This window comes from Lonchura striata, chromosome 16 (assembly GCF_046129695.1).
Source record: "Lonchura striata isolate bLonStr1 chromosome 16, bLonStr1.mat, whole genome shotgun sequence".
NCBI classification, from domain to species: domain Eukaryota; kingdom Metazoa; phylum Chordata; class Aves; order Passeriformes; family Estrildidae; genus Lonchura; species Lonchura striata.
Window position 1 is genome coordinate 8,097,207 of NC_134618.1, and position 16,681 is coordinate 8,113,887.

The 16,681-nt window shown below is 36.6% G+C and overlaps 1 protein-coding gene across 2 annotated transcripts in view; it reads left to right on the forward strand.

The window, feature by feature from the left end:
• The window catches only part of PARN (poly(A)-specific ribonuclease), a 45,729-nt gene that overhangs the window by 11,682 nt on the left and 17,366 nt on the right, over window positions 1–16,681 (forward strand). For both annotated transcript variants that reach the window (XM_021537998.2, XM_077786849.1), the window contains 5 exons: window positions 1,431–1,506; window positions 2,560–2,670; window positions 2,756–2,825; window positions 9,055–9,110; window positions 12,597–12,683. In XM_021537998.2, coding sequence (XP_021393673.2) covers window positions 1,431–1,506; window positions 2,560–2,670; window positions 2,756–2,825; window positions 9,055–9,110; window positions 12,597–12,683 — 400 coding nt within the window. The remainder of the gene's footprint in view (window positions 1–1,430; window positions 1,507–2,559; window positions 2,671–2,755; window positions 2,826–9,054; window positions 9,111–12,596; window positions 12,684–16,681) is intronic.

Consider the following 16,681-nt stretch of genomic DNA (forward strand, 5'->3'; position numbering starts at 1 on the left):
AACTTGGCAGCTTTGGATTCCAAAATATGTAAAGTAGGTAAAGTATGATTAGTAGATTATTTTCTTCTTGTTAAGTAGCATGTCCCCATAGGAGATAAAAAAAGTGCTGTTCATGAACAAATAGGTTCTGGAGGCTGCTTGTATATTCAAAGCCTTAGAGTACTGTGAATGCTGACTTAGATTTGTCTGGAAAAGTGCTGTATCATCTTTAGGTTCTCTTGTGGCCTTTGCTCAGTGGGTAGTTAGCAGGAGGAAAAAAATAACAGGTTTTTCTTAAATTCTCTTACAGTATGAGTTTTATTACTCTAAATAAGTATTGAGATAAGTGTTCATAAGCTCCTGTTTTCCCACACGCCCTTGAATTAATTGAAAAAACATGCTGAGGAAGCAGCATCTCTCTTTGTGCATAGCTCTGTGACTCCAGAGTATTGCTTAAAGAAGCACTATTAAATACACATGTAGGTATTGTCAGGTTTGTGTTGCACACTGCTCTGGTAAGAATAGAGGCTTTGTGGCATTCTGAAAAGTAAGAAACCTCCACAAGTTTTATGTTTGGTACAGCTATGTTAATATTTGTTATTCTACAGCAGATGCTTGTGTTTTTAGCCTGTTGTTATGAAACCCTACTTTGGTATGCCAAATTAATGCATCATTTGAGCTTGTTCATTGTACTTAGTTCTTGATAACTTTTCAGTCTGCAGACTTGATGAGTGTAAACAGCTAAGTTTCATTGAGAAACAAACTAAATCTGGTCCTCACAGATCTCAGATAACTTTAAGAAAGATTGTGAGAGATGTTTTGCTTTCTCTGGCTGTTGATTCTGCATGTTTCCATTGACATCATATATTTGATTAAGGAATTAATCTGTAATCTTTGTGGCTTTTTATTTTATGCTTATAGTTCATCAGTAGATTTCATTGATGCTACTCAACTAAGTTGAAGTGTAGGAGCAACTTTCTGATTGTCAGGCTTCTTTCACTGTCTCTGTATTACTTTAAATCAGCAGTATTTACACTTGTAAAACTATTAAAGAATGTCCAGTCAGCAAACACATTTCAATACTCGCCTTGAATGCCTTTAACCATTATGATCAGTATTTAGACTATTTGCCCTGCTGTTTGTGCTGCCTTTTCCCTTGCCACATGTACCCTGCATGAAACCAGATTCAAATAGAAATATTACTTTGGCATAATCCCTCAATAATTCTGAGCAGCATTAATAAATGCTTATGACTCGTTATGATGCAAGTGAGGCAAGGTAACTGAGATTTGTCTTGACACACTTCTGATGCATCTCTTTGAAATAGGGCTGTGTGTAAATCCTGAGGGAACACCAGGTGGCAGCAATAAATACTCATTTTATCCTGTTTGTTTCCAGTTTCCAGGGAAAATGTGCTTGGCACCGACAATTAATGATGGCTTTTCTTGCAGGAGATCATTAATAATACATCACTTGCAGAACTGGAAAAGCGTTTAAAAGAGGTTCCATTCAGCCCTCCTAAAGTTGGTAAGGATATATCAAAATGCTCTTATTTCTGAAATGTTTTGATTATTTTTGTTCTCAGTCTGCAATATAAATTCCCTTGCTTATACTTAGTGTTTTGATTAAGGGACTTTAAATGAGGGCACTGTACATACAGTGCAATTATATTTAGAAGTATACCTGGAAATTAATAGGAATCCAGACAGTAAAAGAATGGATATGTTCAGTGAACAGCAGTTTAATCATCTTCTAATGATGGAATTTTTTCTTTTAGGTTGATTTTTGGGGATTAATTTGAAATTTGTTTAAAACTTTCATTTGGTGGTTGTCCTTCAGATCAAAGCCAGAGCACTCCAAGAGGCACAAACAAAACCAATAAAATTTATACAGCAGTGACCAGTTATGTGTGTTCTAGGAATTACTTAAGTTCTTTTAGTAGGAAAAAGGGATTTTGCTTTGAGGTAAGCACAAGGATATTTAATCAAAGGGGAAACTTAGCTCAAGGTTCTGGAATTTTTCTTAAGCTGCTGATTTAGAAAAGGCAGAGGAATACTGTGGAGTAGAATATGTTGAAAGTTTCAGTGCTTGATCAAAATCAAGATGAGTAGTACTTTTTTATCTTGCTGAATGTGCAGAGCATAAACACCAAGTGCATTTGTCAATAAAGACATCCTTAAAGCACTTAGTTTAGTCTTCATTTAAATCTATTGAAAAATCTGACCTATCTGTCTGGTTAATAGTGAAGACTGTTTTCTTAAATGCAAGTCATGAAAAAGATACTCTTTGTGAGGAATTCTGCTGTCACTGTCTTAAAATTATACTTCATTTTGGCTGAGTAGATCTAGGGTCTAAGGCCTTTTTAATAGGAAAGACTTTCCATCTTAAGAACCTATTTTTGTTTAAAAATACCAAACAAAACTGCTTTTTTAAGAACTTAAGAAAATTCAAATATTCTGAAAGTTGTATGTTTATGCAACATTCCCCAAATGATGTTATACGCTGACAAAATAAGCCTGTGGGTAAGCATACAGGACTATCTTTATCATAGTGTGTTTATAAACGTCTTTTTCCCCTCAGAAAGTGCAGAAGGATTTCCAAGTTATGATACAGCATCTGAACAACTCCATGAAGCAGGATATGATGCTTACATTACTGGACTGTGCTTCATTTCCATGGCTAATTTCCTAGGTACGTGTGAAATCTTTTCCAAACCTTCTTCCTGGTGCTTCCTGTAGCTGCTTATTACATACTGAATTTATTCTTCATTCATCAGGTTCATTCCTCAGTCCTCCGAAAAACCATGTGTCTGCTAGATCAAAACTCATTGAACCTTTTTTTAACAAGTAAGTAATTGTACAAAAAAATCTTGCTAAAACCTGGAAGTACAACAACACCAGCTTCAGCAGATCTACCTCTAGCCTTGGAATCTATAGCTAAGTGCATTTTTCTTTAAACTGAAATTTTTTTGGCTTTCTGATTCATGCTGGTAATGGTAGAGAGGCTATGAAGTAAATACCTTTCTTTTGGGGAGAATGGTTTGCTTTCTGTTGACCAGTGAAAGGACACTTCGAGTACCTGGACTGCTTAATGGCATTGCCATTATTTCTGGAGTAAGCTTTGGAAGTGGTGGAACTGAAGAAGAACTGGTCAGGTGTTCTTTATGTTGTAGGACCCTCAGTAACTGGTGATAGTGAAAACTGAGTGTGCTCAGCAGTCTGGAAAAACTAAAATATGCCTATGGTAATGTCAGTCCAAATAGCAAACAGGATTGGTATTAACATTGTCAGGTAGCCCATTTTTAAGATGGCATAAGAAATACAGATGTATGATTTATGGGATGATGCTATGAGCAGTATTTTGCTTTTGAATTGGATCTTCTTGCAAGCTCTTTGAACAAATTGAAGTAAGACATGGGGAATCCAGAAATCTTTATGCACAGAGTCCATCCTTTCCATAATTAATCTGTAGATTTTACCTTAGGAAACTTCTAAAGATGGTGCAATCTGTCACATAAAGGAAAAGGAGTTAAAATTAAAAATATTCTAGTGCTTACTCTGTTTAAATTCAGGAGAAATTCCATGCTTTCAAACCTGTAGTAGAGGAGTTGGCAAAATTAATTATTTTTGCTTCAGATGGCCGACACAAATGAGAAAATTATTGTGATCAGTGGCTTTCACCTTTCAGTGTTCTGAAAATCATATCATTATAGTGACAGCAATTACATGGTTCTCTTGACTCTGACACATGTGAGACTGTAACTCCATATATTTTAGCTGATATTACAGATACTCCGTAGATGAAACATGAAACCACAGTGACTGCTTGATTTGAATGTGAAGGTGAAGATAGAATTGATCAGCACAATTTCATTTTAAGATGGGATTTATCACTAGATTTTTTTCCATAATACCAACACGCATGTGCCAAGTAGTAGGTGCCAATTGAGCAGGTTAATTTTTCAATCATTAGCCAAAATTCTTCCTAGAAATGAATATTTGCAACAAGTACAAACAGCAACTTCTAGAGTTGTCACAATAGTACATGAAATTTAAGCTTTTCAAATTAATTGTGTACTTGAAATGTGACATTCCTTCAGGAGTGACATTTCAAAGTTGTGAGAGTGAGTGAGAGGAAGCCTGCTGTGTCTGTTCTAGCTGCAGGGCTAACTGCCTGACTGTATAGAAAGGAAGAGTTAACAGGCTGTAGGGAGAACAGCTGCTTTGTTTTTTTTCTTTTCTAAGCAAGAACTGAAAATTACTGTTTGCAAGAAAAGAGTGTTTGTCCATTCTGCCATTATTCAGAACTTGTAGCTTCTTGTTTCAGAAAATCTATATATTATTTTTAAATCATGGAAACTTAGAAGAATTGCCATATCTTACTTTCACATGATTTTAAAAGCTTTGCTCTATTCTAACATCTGCCACATCACCTAAGTCAGAGCTTAGAATTGAGACTCTGTCACCTTTTCCTTACAGTGAGCAGGCCAAGGCTTGTATTTTTCAAGTTAGTTTTCTTTCTCCTATAATGCAAACTAACAAACAAAAATAACTTTTTTTCTTTTTCTTTGTTTAATAAAGAATGTTTAAGTACATGTCAGAAGTCAGAGCTGTGGGATGTTTAAATGAACAAGTCTTTTGCTCTGTTCAGTCAGTCCTTGCAGATCTCTGTCTGCAGTATGTGGTGTTTTTAACACCTGTAGTAACATCCAGGGCTCTGCAGTTCAGAGTTCCCTAAAGGTCCCTTAGTGAGTGTGTTGTTTCTGGGGCTTTTTGGCAGGTATGCTTTGGGCTGCCAGCCAGCTTCCTGCTACACCTACTTGTCTTTAGTTTGTGCTCTAGAATTTTTCCCAAGCTGAACATCCTCTCTTCCTGCTGGGGAGAAAAAAAACTATCTTCCTCCAGAAGTTCTACCTGAATCTGTGGGAAGCAGTCAGAGCAAGGAAACCTTTTCCTTTGTGCTGTAGTCATGTTCTTCAAGCAAAACACAAAACTACACCATGCAAACAGTAACCTAAACAAATGAATTTTACACCTTATGTCACAAGTTTTTCCTGAAAGAAGCTAAGCAGAGGAGTTTAGTGTAAGAACACTGTTATAGAAGCAGTGTTCTCAGTTTGAACTATTATCCAGATAGTCTTGAAAATGTTCTTTACAACAGACTGTGATTGTTTGGGATTGAGTCTTAATTTCAAGATATCTGTGTATTAGATGCTAATACTTAACTACAGTTTAGTGATTAAACCTTCATGTCATTGGTAGGATTTTGGAAATGTTTCCTGTTTCAATGGGCTTGTCACTAATGTGATTTAAATTAGTAAATTTAAAATTAAAAAAATCAAGCTTTGATTTTTATGAACTTAGCTTTCAAATTAAGATAATACTTTTTTCAAGAGTAATTTTGATGGATTTCATTATGTCAGCAAAATTATGGAACTTCCTGGCTGGCTGTTCAAGAATGATGGCCAGGATATATGTTAATGTTCATACAGATTAATGATGAACATAGGTAAAATCTTTAGTTTTAGAGCTTTTGTGAGAGTGGAACTGATTAAAAACAGATTTTCCCTTAGGGTTGTTTAGCCCTTTTAGGCATAATGCAGTAAGTTATATGATAAACAACTCAATAAGACAGGAATTCCAGAGATGCATTTCTGCAATCTTTATTCTTTATTTTATATACAACATCTTTGAAAAATCCTGTTTGTCTGCTGTGAGTAATCCCCAATGAACATTTATGAGTTGAGATGATGGGACTTTTTATTGCAGTATCTAAACTCTTATGTGTGTGATTTGGATACTGTTATTGTCTCATATACTTTCGAGTTGGTTTGAAATTTTTTGGCTGGTTTAGGGCAGCTTTTCCATATCTTCCTGCCCCCACCCACACGCCCCTCACAAACTTTTAATGACAATGTTCTTTTGTATCTCCTTGGGTTGTTTGAATGCTGTTTATTCTTTTGATGTAGCTGGAGGCAGAAGGTGGAAGAGGTGTAGAGAAACGAGAACATCATGTTTTATTGAGCTGAATACCATTGTGGTCTGTAGAAACAGAAATTAGCTTAGAAATGTTTCATATAGAATGGATATCAGAAAATCCATGAAGATCACTTGGGTTTGTGCTGTATTTGTGGAAAGTTTCTCATAGGGAGCTATGTTCTCTGGCATGTGTAGGAAATTCCTCAGCTTTTCTATATTAATTTACTTTTCTTTGCAAAATTACTGCAAAAGGAGATTGGTGTGGTTTTGTGCAGTTTGATCAATAACTTCCTGCCTTCAGTGTAGGAGTAAACAGTTGCTGTTCTTGTGCCTGCAGCCACGTGTGGCTGAAGCAGTCATTGACCTGGACTGGTAAACTGAGCTGGGTTAAAAAAAATCCTTTTACTTTTTTCAGCTTGATCAGTTTCTCTGCACAGTTCACCACACAGCTGTGAAAACTTTGATCCTAGCTCAGTGCAGAGGAACAATGTTGATTCTTTGAGACTATTAATGCACTGCTGTGACTGGTAACAATGATGGCCTTCCTCTCCTCATTTTATTCAACTTGCCACAGAAACAATTAGAAACAAGTAGATTCCTTAAAATACCTCATAGTTCTTACTGAGAAATGGGTCTCTGTCCTTTGAGTGTGTGATCTTGCTGTAGTCCCTAAACACTGTAGGAAATAACATTTTTTTTAGGTTGGTCTGTTTAGCTTTTAAAGAAATACAGCTATGACACTGATTGTCACAACATTAACTCACAACTTCATGATCTGAGCTAATTTAATACAGAGTTCATGCTGTCACACAGAAAAGTCTTGTTAATTTAAATGTTCTGCAGATAGATGAGGAATCTTAGAACCATAATTATGGATACTTAAATGGATTATGCTGGCACTCTATTCATAATCCATGTAGTATAAGTTAATGCTACAAGATACAGTTACTTCTGTTACACACCTGAAGTGCTCTTAATACTAAAATGGCTAAAGGGAGAATATGTGTGTTTGTGTGTGTGTACATGCTGTTTAGTGACATAATTGTTTGGCCAAACAAATAAATGTAGGAGTTGTCTCAGGGGATAAAAAACCGATCCTAATTAATTTCAGCTATATGTATTTTTTCAGCATAAGGCTATTCTTGTGGTTGGCCACTGTATTACTTTCCTCAATATGATAAAACCTGGGAGAGGGAAGTTTAACTAGTCTTCTCCCCAGAAATTTTTGTTATGTTTTTAGTAGACTTCATCTTTATTTTTATGAAAACCTACAAAATTTACTTATTTGAGTGCTTTAAAAAGTAGTAGGTTCCGAGAACTTGGCAAAAGTTTGTTCAGATAACTCAGCTTAAAACAAACCTGCCTTTTTTTTTTTTAAATAAGACCTCCTACTTTTGCTGTCCTGGCATGGATGGTGGACATCTTCTATTCATCAAAGACTAAGATGCTTTTGCTGTCCAGTAGAAAAACTGTATTTAGCCTATTTAGGCTGTGCTTATCCTCTGCACAGGGATCTGAAGAGGGCTGTATCTCTTACTAACAGTGACACCAACATTTCAGATGAAGATGTAAGCACAAATAATATGTAATAAATCAAATTGAGCCTCATCTGCCAGTCTGCAGTCCAGCTTACTGGCAGAGCACAGATCTCAGTTCTTTTCTGCCCAGCTGGTGCCCTGCTATGATGCTATGATCCTGCCTAATGTCTTCCACCAGAGTTGGAATGTAGCCACATCCCTTCTATTGCTCCTTGGAGGATGTGTCCCATGCTTGCTCTTTGTTTTCCCCTTTAATTCCACAAAAGATACCCTTGTGGTGGCATCCCTGTGCCGCCTCCTATCCAGTTTAGACAGGCAGGTGTGTTGAAGCAAAGTCCACAGGAGGGTGGCACCTAAGGCTCAACATAAAAAGAAACTCTGGCTTTCTTGCAGAATGTCTTCACTACCTGTGCTGTGCTGGAATGGGTGAAGTTTCTGAAGTTTATTGGTGCAGATGTTTATAATTGTTACTGATAAAGTGCCTTTTAGGTGCTGCTGTGCTCAGGGGGATGCAGTGCATGTCAGACTGTACATTTCCTGAGACTCAGAAGATAAATTAGGTGGGACAATGTGTGGCACAACTGGTGCCAGTTCTCACACCTTGTGACTCACATGTGAACCTGCCATACAGTACATTTTACTCCAGTGTTTGGGGTTTCTTTCTTCTGTTTGTAGCAAAACCAAGTTAGCAACTGCATTCAGTAGACACACAGGGAATCATAAAGGCATGATATTCTAACTCTTGGGAACTGCTAGTGAGTGTGGTATGATACAAAGAATCTAGGGAATTACAGAACAGTCTGTATAAAAAACTCAACTGTTTGCAGTTACAGCATTCAACTAAGTACTAACTGATGTAATCTCAGAACTTTAAAAAGCTTCTAAAGTGCTTATGATGAAAAAGTTATTTTGGCCTTCCAGTGAACACTATACACAGCAAATGTTTTGTAATATCAATGTGACATCTGTACCTATGACAGGATTTTAAGCTGTTCATCTTACTTTGGAAGGAAATAGTTTTCAGAGCTGAGTAAGAACTTTTATTGAAAGCATTTCTTAAATGTTCTGAGAAATTCTTCAAGTACATGTTTAAGAGGAAAAGACTCATTCCAGTAATCTCCAAAGAAGTTATGATGGCTTTTGCAGTTTTAAGATCCTTTCTGTCTAAAGCATGTTGAAGTGCTCAGAAAATTTATGTGTATTTAGAATGATGGCAGCGTTTGCACTACCCACTGTGCAAGGGGCTCTTACTGCACAGAGCTGCCACTTGTTAAATGTTCCTTCTCAACTCATTGTTTCCAGCAGTAACAGTTTGGGCCTTTTTTGGCCTTGTTTTCTTGAATAAGTATGATTCCTGGCATGATACCAAGTACCTTTTGAATTTGGTGTTGGATAAGAGATTGGGCTTAGAGGGTCTGTTTTGTTTTAACATACCTTAGGATAAGTTTGGGGTGGTTAATTCTGCTTTTTTAGAGGAAACATGTAAAAAAAAATATAAAAAGGAAAATATCTTCAGGCAGAAACTTTCTAATAATGGTTCTTTTCCATTTTGCTTCTAGGCTGTTTCTTATGAGAGTAATGGACATACCATATCTCAATTTGGAAGGACCAGACTGTAAGTAGCTTCTTTCATTGTAAAAGTAGTACCATTCTGACACACTTCCTGGAGAAGGAAGTGTAAAGATTGATTATGTATATCTAAAGCAAGTTTATCTGTATATCCATCAGCTGTGTTTAGGTTATTAGCTACTTATGAAATTATTTAAATGTGTCTGCTTCCTTATTTTCCTTTAACAAATAGTAAACCCAGAAATTCTTTAACTTTGGCCAGAGAATCTGCATTATAAAGGGGGCTGACGAGAACAAATTAACTTAATGTTACTAAATGAGAGAGTTTTAAATTAACAGCTTTATTGTTATTTTGGGTTACTATTTTATGTACCATATCACGTAAAAAGTGGAATCTTGATACTCTCCTCTCACCCTGGCAGTAAATACAGAACTAGTGAATAGCAAATAGTTCTGAAAATCTTGTGACCACTTTGTTTCTCAATTGCCATGCACTAGTAGCTCTCCTTAACTTCAGCCTAAACATCAGATTCTTTTACCATATGGGATTATGATAATGGAAAAATATTGCTTAAAACATTTCTACCTTTCTGTTTTACAGACCTGGAGCTGTAATTAGTTGATCATATATTTAAGTTAAAATAGAGTCTAGTAATGTAAATGTCCTTGCTGTTACGGGATGTTTCATTATTAGGGGAAAAACTTTGGATGAGGGTTCCCACTGATGACTTGACTTAGGAATATGTGAAGCTCTGGAGGTCAGTCTGGTCCTTGATTAGATAAAAGCTTAATTTTATATTGAGGAGTCAGATACACAATGTCTTGAAAATTATACCCATTTGGAAGCAGTACTGATGTGGACACATTTTCCACTCCTTGCATCAGAAAGCTCAGACTGGAGTGTGACTCTATTAGATGCCAGTGTAATAGTTACAGAATGCAGTTTTAGAGAGGTGGGAGCAACTGTTGGAGAGGAAAATACATGCTGTAAGGGCATAAATTTAATTTTAAATTCAGTTAGGTGGTCAGATCACTGAGCTCTGGCTCTGCTGGAATGGTAATCTAATTACATTGCATCTTCCTTCCCCAACTGTTTGATACTGAGTGGAAGAATGGGCAAATAACTTTGGGTCATTGAGAGAGTGCCAAAGCTACTAATTTGTAAAGATGCTACTTCCACTTGCTGGCCAACTTACAGGATTATTTTGATACTTTGCCAAGGAGGGTTGCCAAAAAAGAGTCTGCCTCTGAAAGTCTGTCTCTTTTATCTGAAAGCCACTCCGGTAGAACAGACTGATGCAGATATTTTAGGAGAACCTGAGCCAAGGAGGCTTTCTAAGCCTCAAAACAGAAAGCATTGCAGGGATTGCAAGTTGGGCTGGCTGTTTTAGCCACTTTAGTTGCTGTTCTGAGATGTAAACACCCCTGTAGGTTGAGGTAGCAGTCTGATGGTTGTCTGTGGAGGACTGTTTTGCAGAGAAGCAAAGACACCTAAAAAGAACAGCCAGGTTTCTGTGGGAGGTGCACTTGGAATCTGTATTTTTAAAAAAGAGAAGGGGCACAGCTGACTAGGTGACTGTTGTAATTTGTATCTTTCTGTTTGTCATGTAGTGAAATAGCAAGTTTGTGCAATTTTCTCTGAAATAATGGGTTTCAGTAACATGTGCTAAGTTAAATAGTATTGAATATTTGAATGTGACTTTCATCATCTTTTGTTACTGTGTAAAAATTCATTTGAAAGAATGAAGTTGCTCTACAAAATTACTGCAAAAAAGAAGAAAAATAATCAAATACTTTTCACCTCAGTAGGGCAAAGTTAGAGATTTTAACAGCAGATTCACTGTGAATTTAAGAATAAACAGATACAGGGAAGTTAGGAATAGTTTCTCTAATCAATATAAAAGGGCTGTAATATCTGAAACTGGAGTTGTTCATGCTAGATTTTCTACTACTGGATTACAAATAATTTAACTATGAGTTACTCTCTGTTCAGTAAGCTGTACAGCAGTGAATTGATCGGTTGCTTGAGGGGTTTTGCTGTTTGACTTGTATAATGTAAAAAATGTGTCCTTTTTGTTTAATTAGCAGATTTAGGGAACAGGATTTCACCTGTGCTCAGGAAGGGATTGCTTTCCTTAACTACTTTTGTCTCTGTCCAGCCTGACTGTGCTCTCAGTAATCATGCATACCATTATTATTAGGGAGTTTCTGGTCAACTCAGACTAATCCACTTGTTCAGGTGAAACAGATTAAAACACTTAGCAATAACAAGTGGCTGATAGTCTGATTTTGAACACCTGCTCTATGAATGAGATACACCTTGGGAAGCTCTCCAGTTTTAATGCTGAAGGCTAAGGAGATCAGAAACTAGAAAAGTTTGTATTAGAGAAGAATTCAGGAGGGTAAGTCACTAATCATTCACTAAAATGAAAAAGACTCCCTATGTCTCTATGCTAAAAGAAGACAAATTTTCCTGAGAGTAGTAAAGTGGTCAGATTAAAATCTGATCACATTGAGCTGTATGTAGTTAACCCTTGAGTTATGCTATACAAACTGAAGCACTGCATTGTCAAGTGCAGCGCTCAGCTGTAATGGTTCAGCCTTTGTCATTAAACATAAAACAATGTATAAGATTTAGCAATGGGTCATACATAACAAAATAGATCTCTGTAGATACCTGTGGAAAGGCTTAATTAATGATCTGCAGAGAGTTTTGTGGGAAATTGTGAAATATTTCAGTATCTTTGTCTCTGAAAATACAGGGTTCCACTTGTTTCTTTTTAAAATACAATAAGAATTCACAGATTATTAAAGCTCACACCTCTAGTAAAAGGAACTTCAGGTAGGAGAAGTGTGTAAAAGTAAGATACATAGTAATAATTTCTGCTGAAATCTTATGTCTTCCAGCAGCTTGATTTGAATTCTCTCTCTCTCAAATTCACAAGCCTTCAAATGACATTCAATATACACTAAAGACTTCATTTGCACTTTAGATGTTGGCCTTGATGAGTTGTCTTTTTTTCTTGGTGTAGTTTACAGTATTAAAAAAAAAGTGTGTCTATTCTAGCTTGTATCTAATATTTATGAAAACCAAGTTGAACAGTTTCACAGGAAGTGTTTTATTAACAGAAAAATGGCAAAAATTGAACCATTGCTAAGAATATTTTCAAGGTGGAACATGAAGTTCTGGGGTTTTTTTCTTTTTTTTTTTCTTTTTTTCTTCTGTCCTTGGAATTTGGTTTGGTGCAAGATATGAATCAATGGACTACAGTTGTGGACATTTCCCACTGCAGGAAATGCTGTTTCAATGTCTTAAGCAGATGATCTAGTAGGATTTAGTATATCTTTCATGTCTAAGTGCAGGTACATTCTCACTGTACCTGATGCAGTTTCATAAACCTTGGCCTGTTTTCTTATTTAAAAAGGAAAGGAAAGAAAAAAAGCTACATGACCACATTAGATGACTGTTTTAGGATATTCTAAAGATGCTAGCAGTGACTCTTATTTTAACAAAAGCATTTTTGTTTTGTAGTGCAGCCCAAACGAGATCACGTTCTTCATGTTACTTTTCCCAAAGAGTGGAAGACTAGTGACCTATACCAGCTTTTCAGTGCCTTTGGTGAGTGATATACTCTGATGTCTTTTTTTTTGTTTTGCTTTATTATTATTAACAAGTTAAACTTCTGGTTTGATTTGTTGTTTTTAGTCTGTGGGTGCAGACTTATTCCTAGTGTAGGTTATGATGAATCTCTTTTTGTAATTTTTGTATTTGGTGTCCTGTGAACTTTGTAATGATGTGTTGAAAATTACTGTTCTTATTAACTGCTCTTTAGAAATCTTTTTTGGTGTTTGTTGAATATTGTGGATCTTCTATCCTTTTATTCACAGCCTCTCCTGAAAGAGTTTATATAGGTAGAAAAAGGGATTGGGGATTGATGTGAGGCAGATGGAGGCTTTAGGAACAAGGTTCATCTTGCAGCAGGTGTACAGCCCAACTCCAGCATATGGGAGTCTAGGCAAGCAATCAAGCTTGAAAATAACCAGTTTGGTTTGCCATCCAAGTGAGAAGAAACAGCAGAAAGGGTAGTTAATAACTGAGGACCAGTAGTCTTGTTGTTGCTCTACTAAGTAGAAGTATGAAATGTGGGTACCTGGACATCTGAACTAATTGATGGTGGTCTCCTGCTCCTTATCCCTTGTGGTCGGTTCTGTGTCTGTGCAGGGTCTCTGGAGCTGCATCAAGCTCCCTCGTGAGCATTCGGTCTTTAGTGCAGCCGGGGTCGGTGCAGGGGATAGGATTTAACAGCCCCGCCTGGGAGAGGCAGAGGCGGCAGGGCTGTGCCGGCTGTGTCCCGCGCTGAGCCGGGGCGGGCCCGGCTCCCGTACATTAATTACCGAGATGGAATTACGGCTCCGGCCGCTGGGGACGGCCGCCGCCGCCAGGGGGCGCGCTCACACACCGCTGCAGGCAATTCCCGCGCTGCTCCAGATTTCAGAGCTGAACGTTTTCATATTTCCATTTACAAACTCGATAAAGCTTCGATAATTAAGCTGTATTTTTTTAAAGTCTTTTTGCCACAGTATCTCAAAACAAACTGCAGATTATACCTTCCAAAATTCTGGGATACAGAAGTACCCATGCTTTTCCAGTTGTAAGGATAGGGGCAGAGTGGTACAGCGTGAGGGCAAGTGATTTGCCAAAAGCTTAAAAAAAAAAAAAAAAAGTGTTACATCAGTTAAAACAAAGCATCTTGAAATTAACCAGTATTACTCAAATTTTACAGAAAAAATATTTTAGAATTAATTGAAGGAGAGTTATACTCTTTCATGTAGCTTCTAACAAAATATGGTGAAACAGCTGAAAGGGCTGCAGTGTCACACTTGGAACTGGTTTACATTTGCTACTCTAGAAGGGATGTTCATGAATCTGAAACCCTTCAGGACTGCCTGCATACCAACTGAACACCTGTTCATGCAAGATGTTTTTATAGTCTCAGGGGTGAATGTAGTTTCACTGTACAAAAACTTGCAGCACTATGCAGTCTCCTAGAAGACTTTAGATTCTTAAATTTGCATTGTTTATTTGGTCATGCTGATGTGAGATAAGTCATTAAAATAGGATTTGCTGGAATACAGCTTTAGTGTATAGCCTTGAGTTCTACCTAAATTAACGTCTTTGGGCTTTTGATTAAAACTCATACTATTGAAGTATTATAAAAACTACTGTTTAATTGCCAGTAGAAGTCATGTAAGGAATGTACAAGAACAGAGTATAAAAAGGAAAATGTTTCAATGATGTAATCCATCAGTATGACTTTATTCTGTGGATTTAATCCTGTATGCATATTTGAGCTAATATATGGAGAATTTTCAAATTTCTTTATAAAATAAATACATTTTACTTGCGCCTTCATGTCATAGTCCACCAGTGCCACCACCAGTGGAATTCTTCAAAGTATGAAGACTTGATGTATTCTAGAAGTGCAGAGAGAGAAACTTCCTGGTTTAGTCTCTAGAGCTGGTGTTCCATTACATTGCTGCCCATGACTTATCTGCCCTGGCCTTGCAGTAAGCTGGCAAGGGGCTCTGGTGATTGCTAAATATTGTACTGCAGCTGCATTTGCTTTCCAGATCTTTATTTGCATTTCACCATACTTTTGAAATGCACAGTGTTTACTGAGTGCTTAGCAGTATTGCTGAATGATTTAATGTATTAATCTTATCTCTCCTAAATTCTTACTTCTTAATAATGGTGAAATGTGGCAGTCTGAAGAGAGCATTTCTTAAGCATGGAGAGTTGCATAAGAGCATTTATTGCAGTTTGCTTCAAATTGGAACTCAGTGTCTGCTATGTAATGTTTGACTTTCTTTTAATGCTGTATTTAAAATGCATAAATCTGAGTATAAAAGCAAGATATGTTGGCAGGTGTTGAAACCCTTTATTAGCTAAAAATACAAAGTCATATGGAAAGAAAGCCTTTCTGCAGCAATAAAGATCTGATACTGAAATGATGTGCCAATAGGTTGGATTTTTACTAATTTATTTTTATTTGGCATTTAGTGAAAACATGGACACTGAAGTCCATTTGAATAGTAGCTGAATTCCTTCAGGAGAATTTTTTTGCCTGTCACTGATCTTTCTTATTTTATATGGAAGGCACAATTGCAGGGTACTCAGGAGAATTTTTCTTCTTGATCTATCTTTCAGTCTGCTCAGGAAGTTTGAAATTAATAAATATTGAAGGAATTCAATCAGGAAGATTGAAATTAATTAATAAATAGGAAAGAGACACAATCTGGACAGCATTTCTGTGTTGCAGGTTACAACAGAATGTGGTCTCAGATGTCTGAAATGATTGTTTAGAAAATTGTGTAATTAGTAATACAAAATTGGAGAACTTCATAAATAAATAATTTTACAGCAAATACTTATCAATGCATTTAGAGCAATATGAATTTGTACAGTAATTTCTGTCCTTTAAAGGAAACTTCATGTTGGGGTCCTAGCAAATTGCACTACAGTTCTGAACTGCAGTCACAAGCCAGCACGGGCCTTCCTCGTGTTGTGAAATGTTAGTGTCCTGCCAAAAGGATTTTCTCCCTTCACCAAAGAGCCTTACCCATAGGCAGCAAAGTTCTGTGTTCTTCAAAGGCACAGTTACTAGAAATCGAATTTATGTGCCCTAAAAAATGTTTAAAGAAATTCTCACTTCATGGTGTAGGCTCATCTTAATAGCAGCCTTAGCCCTTCAGTACAGGGAGATCTCAGAAACCATACTGAATTAATTATGGTCTTGGCAATGATCAAAATGATTATAACTTAAACTCTTAAATAGCTGGCTACTCAAATGTATAGCATGCGAATGAAATCTATCTAGGCTTTTTTTTTTAAATATAATTAGAAAATCTGTTTATAATCTGGCTGGATTTCAGAAGAGACTTTTATAACCTTGTAACCTGTAGACTAAATTAGATTTCAATAGATTAAACAACTGAGAATAAATGTATTTTAAGCCCTTTTGCATCATTGTTTTTAACCTTGTAATGTCTGAAGGTTAAATGGTGGTGTAACATTATATATAACTTGATTTTCTAGTCTACATGAAAAAATGGCACCAATTTTCAATATCTGAATTGTACTAACAGTAAAGCATTTGGATAAGGACAGGAGATGTAAGCACAGGAGATGTAAATGGATTTCAGACTATAATAAGACCTTGTGTCTGGAATGGGAATCCTTTCCTCTGCTTTTGCTTGATTATGAGCTCTTTTAGTGCTAATGTGACATTTTAAGCCATTCACATAGAAAATGCACTAACTGCTTGATGAATAGAGGGACTTATTTCCAGTCACTGTTCCATTGTAACAGTTTCCAAATGAGGTCCATGATTTTGTGCATTTGTTCTCACATTGACTCAAATTAAGTTTTTAGTTCACATCCAGGAAATCATGTATAGTGGGATTCAAACAAACCAGAGTTTGAAAATTTAATGTCCCAACAGTGAAGTTCTCCATTGGTGTGATCAATCCTTTACCTACCCCTTTCAACTGGAATTTATCATCACTCAAAGAGCTGTTATTTATTTGAGTAAAGAGCTGAAATTCCCAGAAAATCAC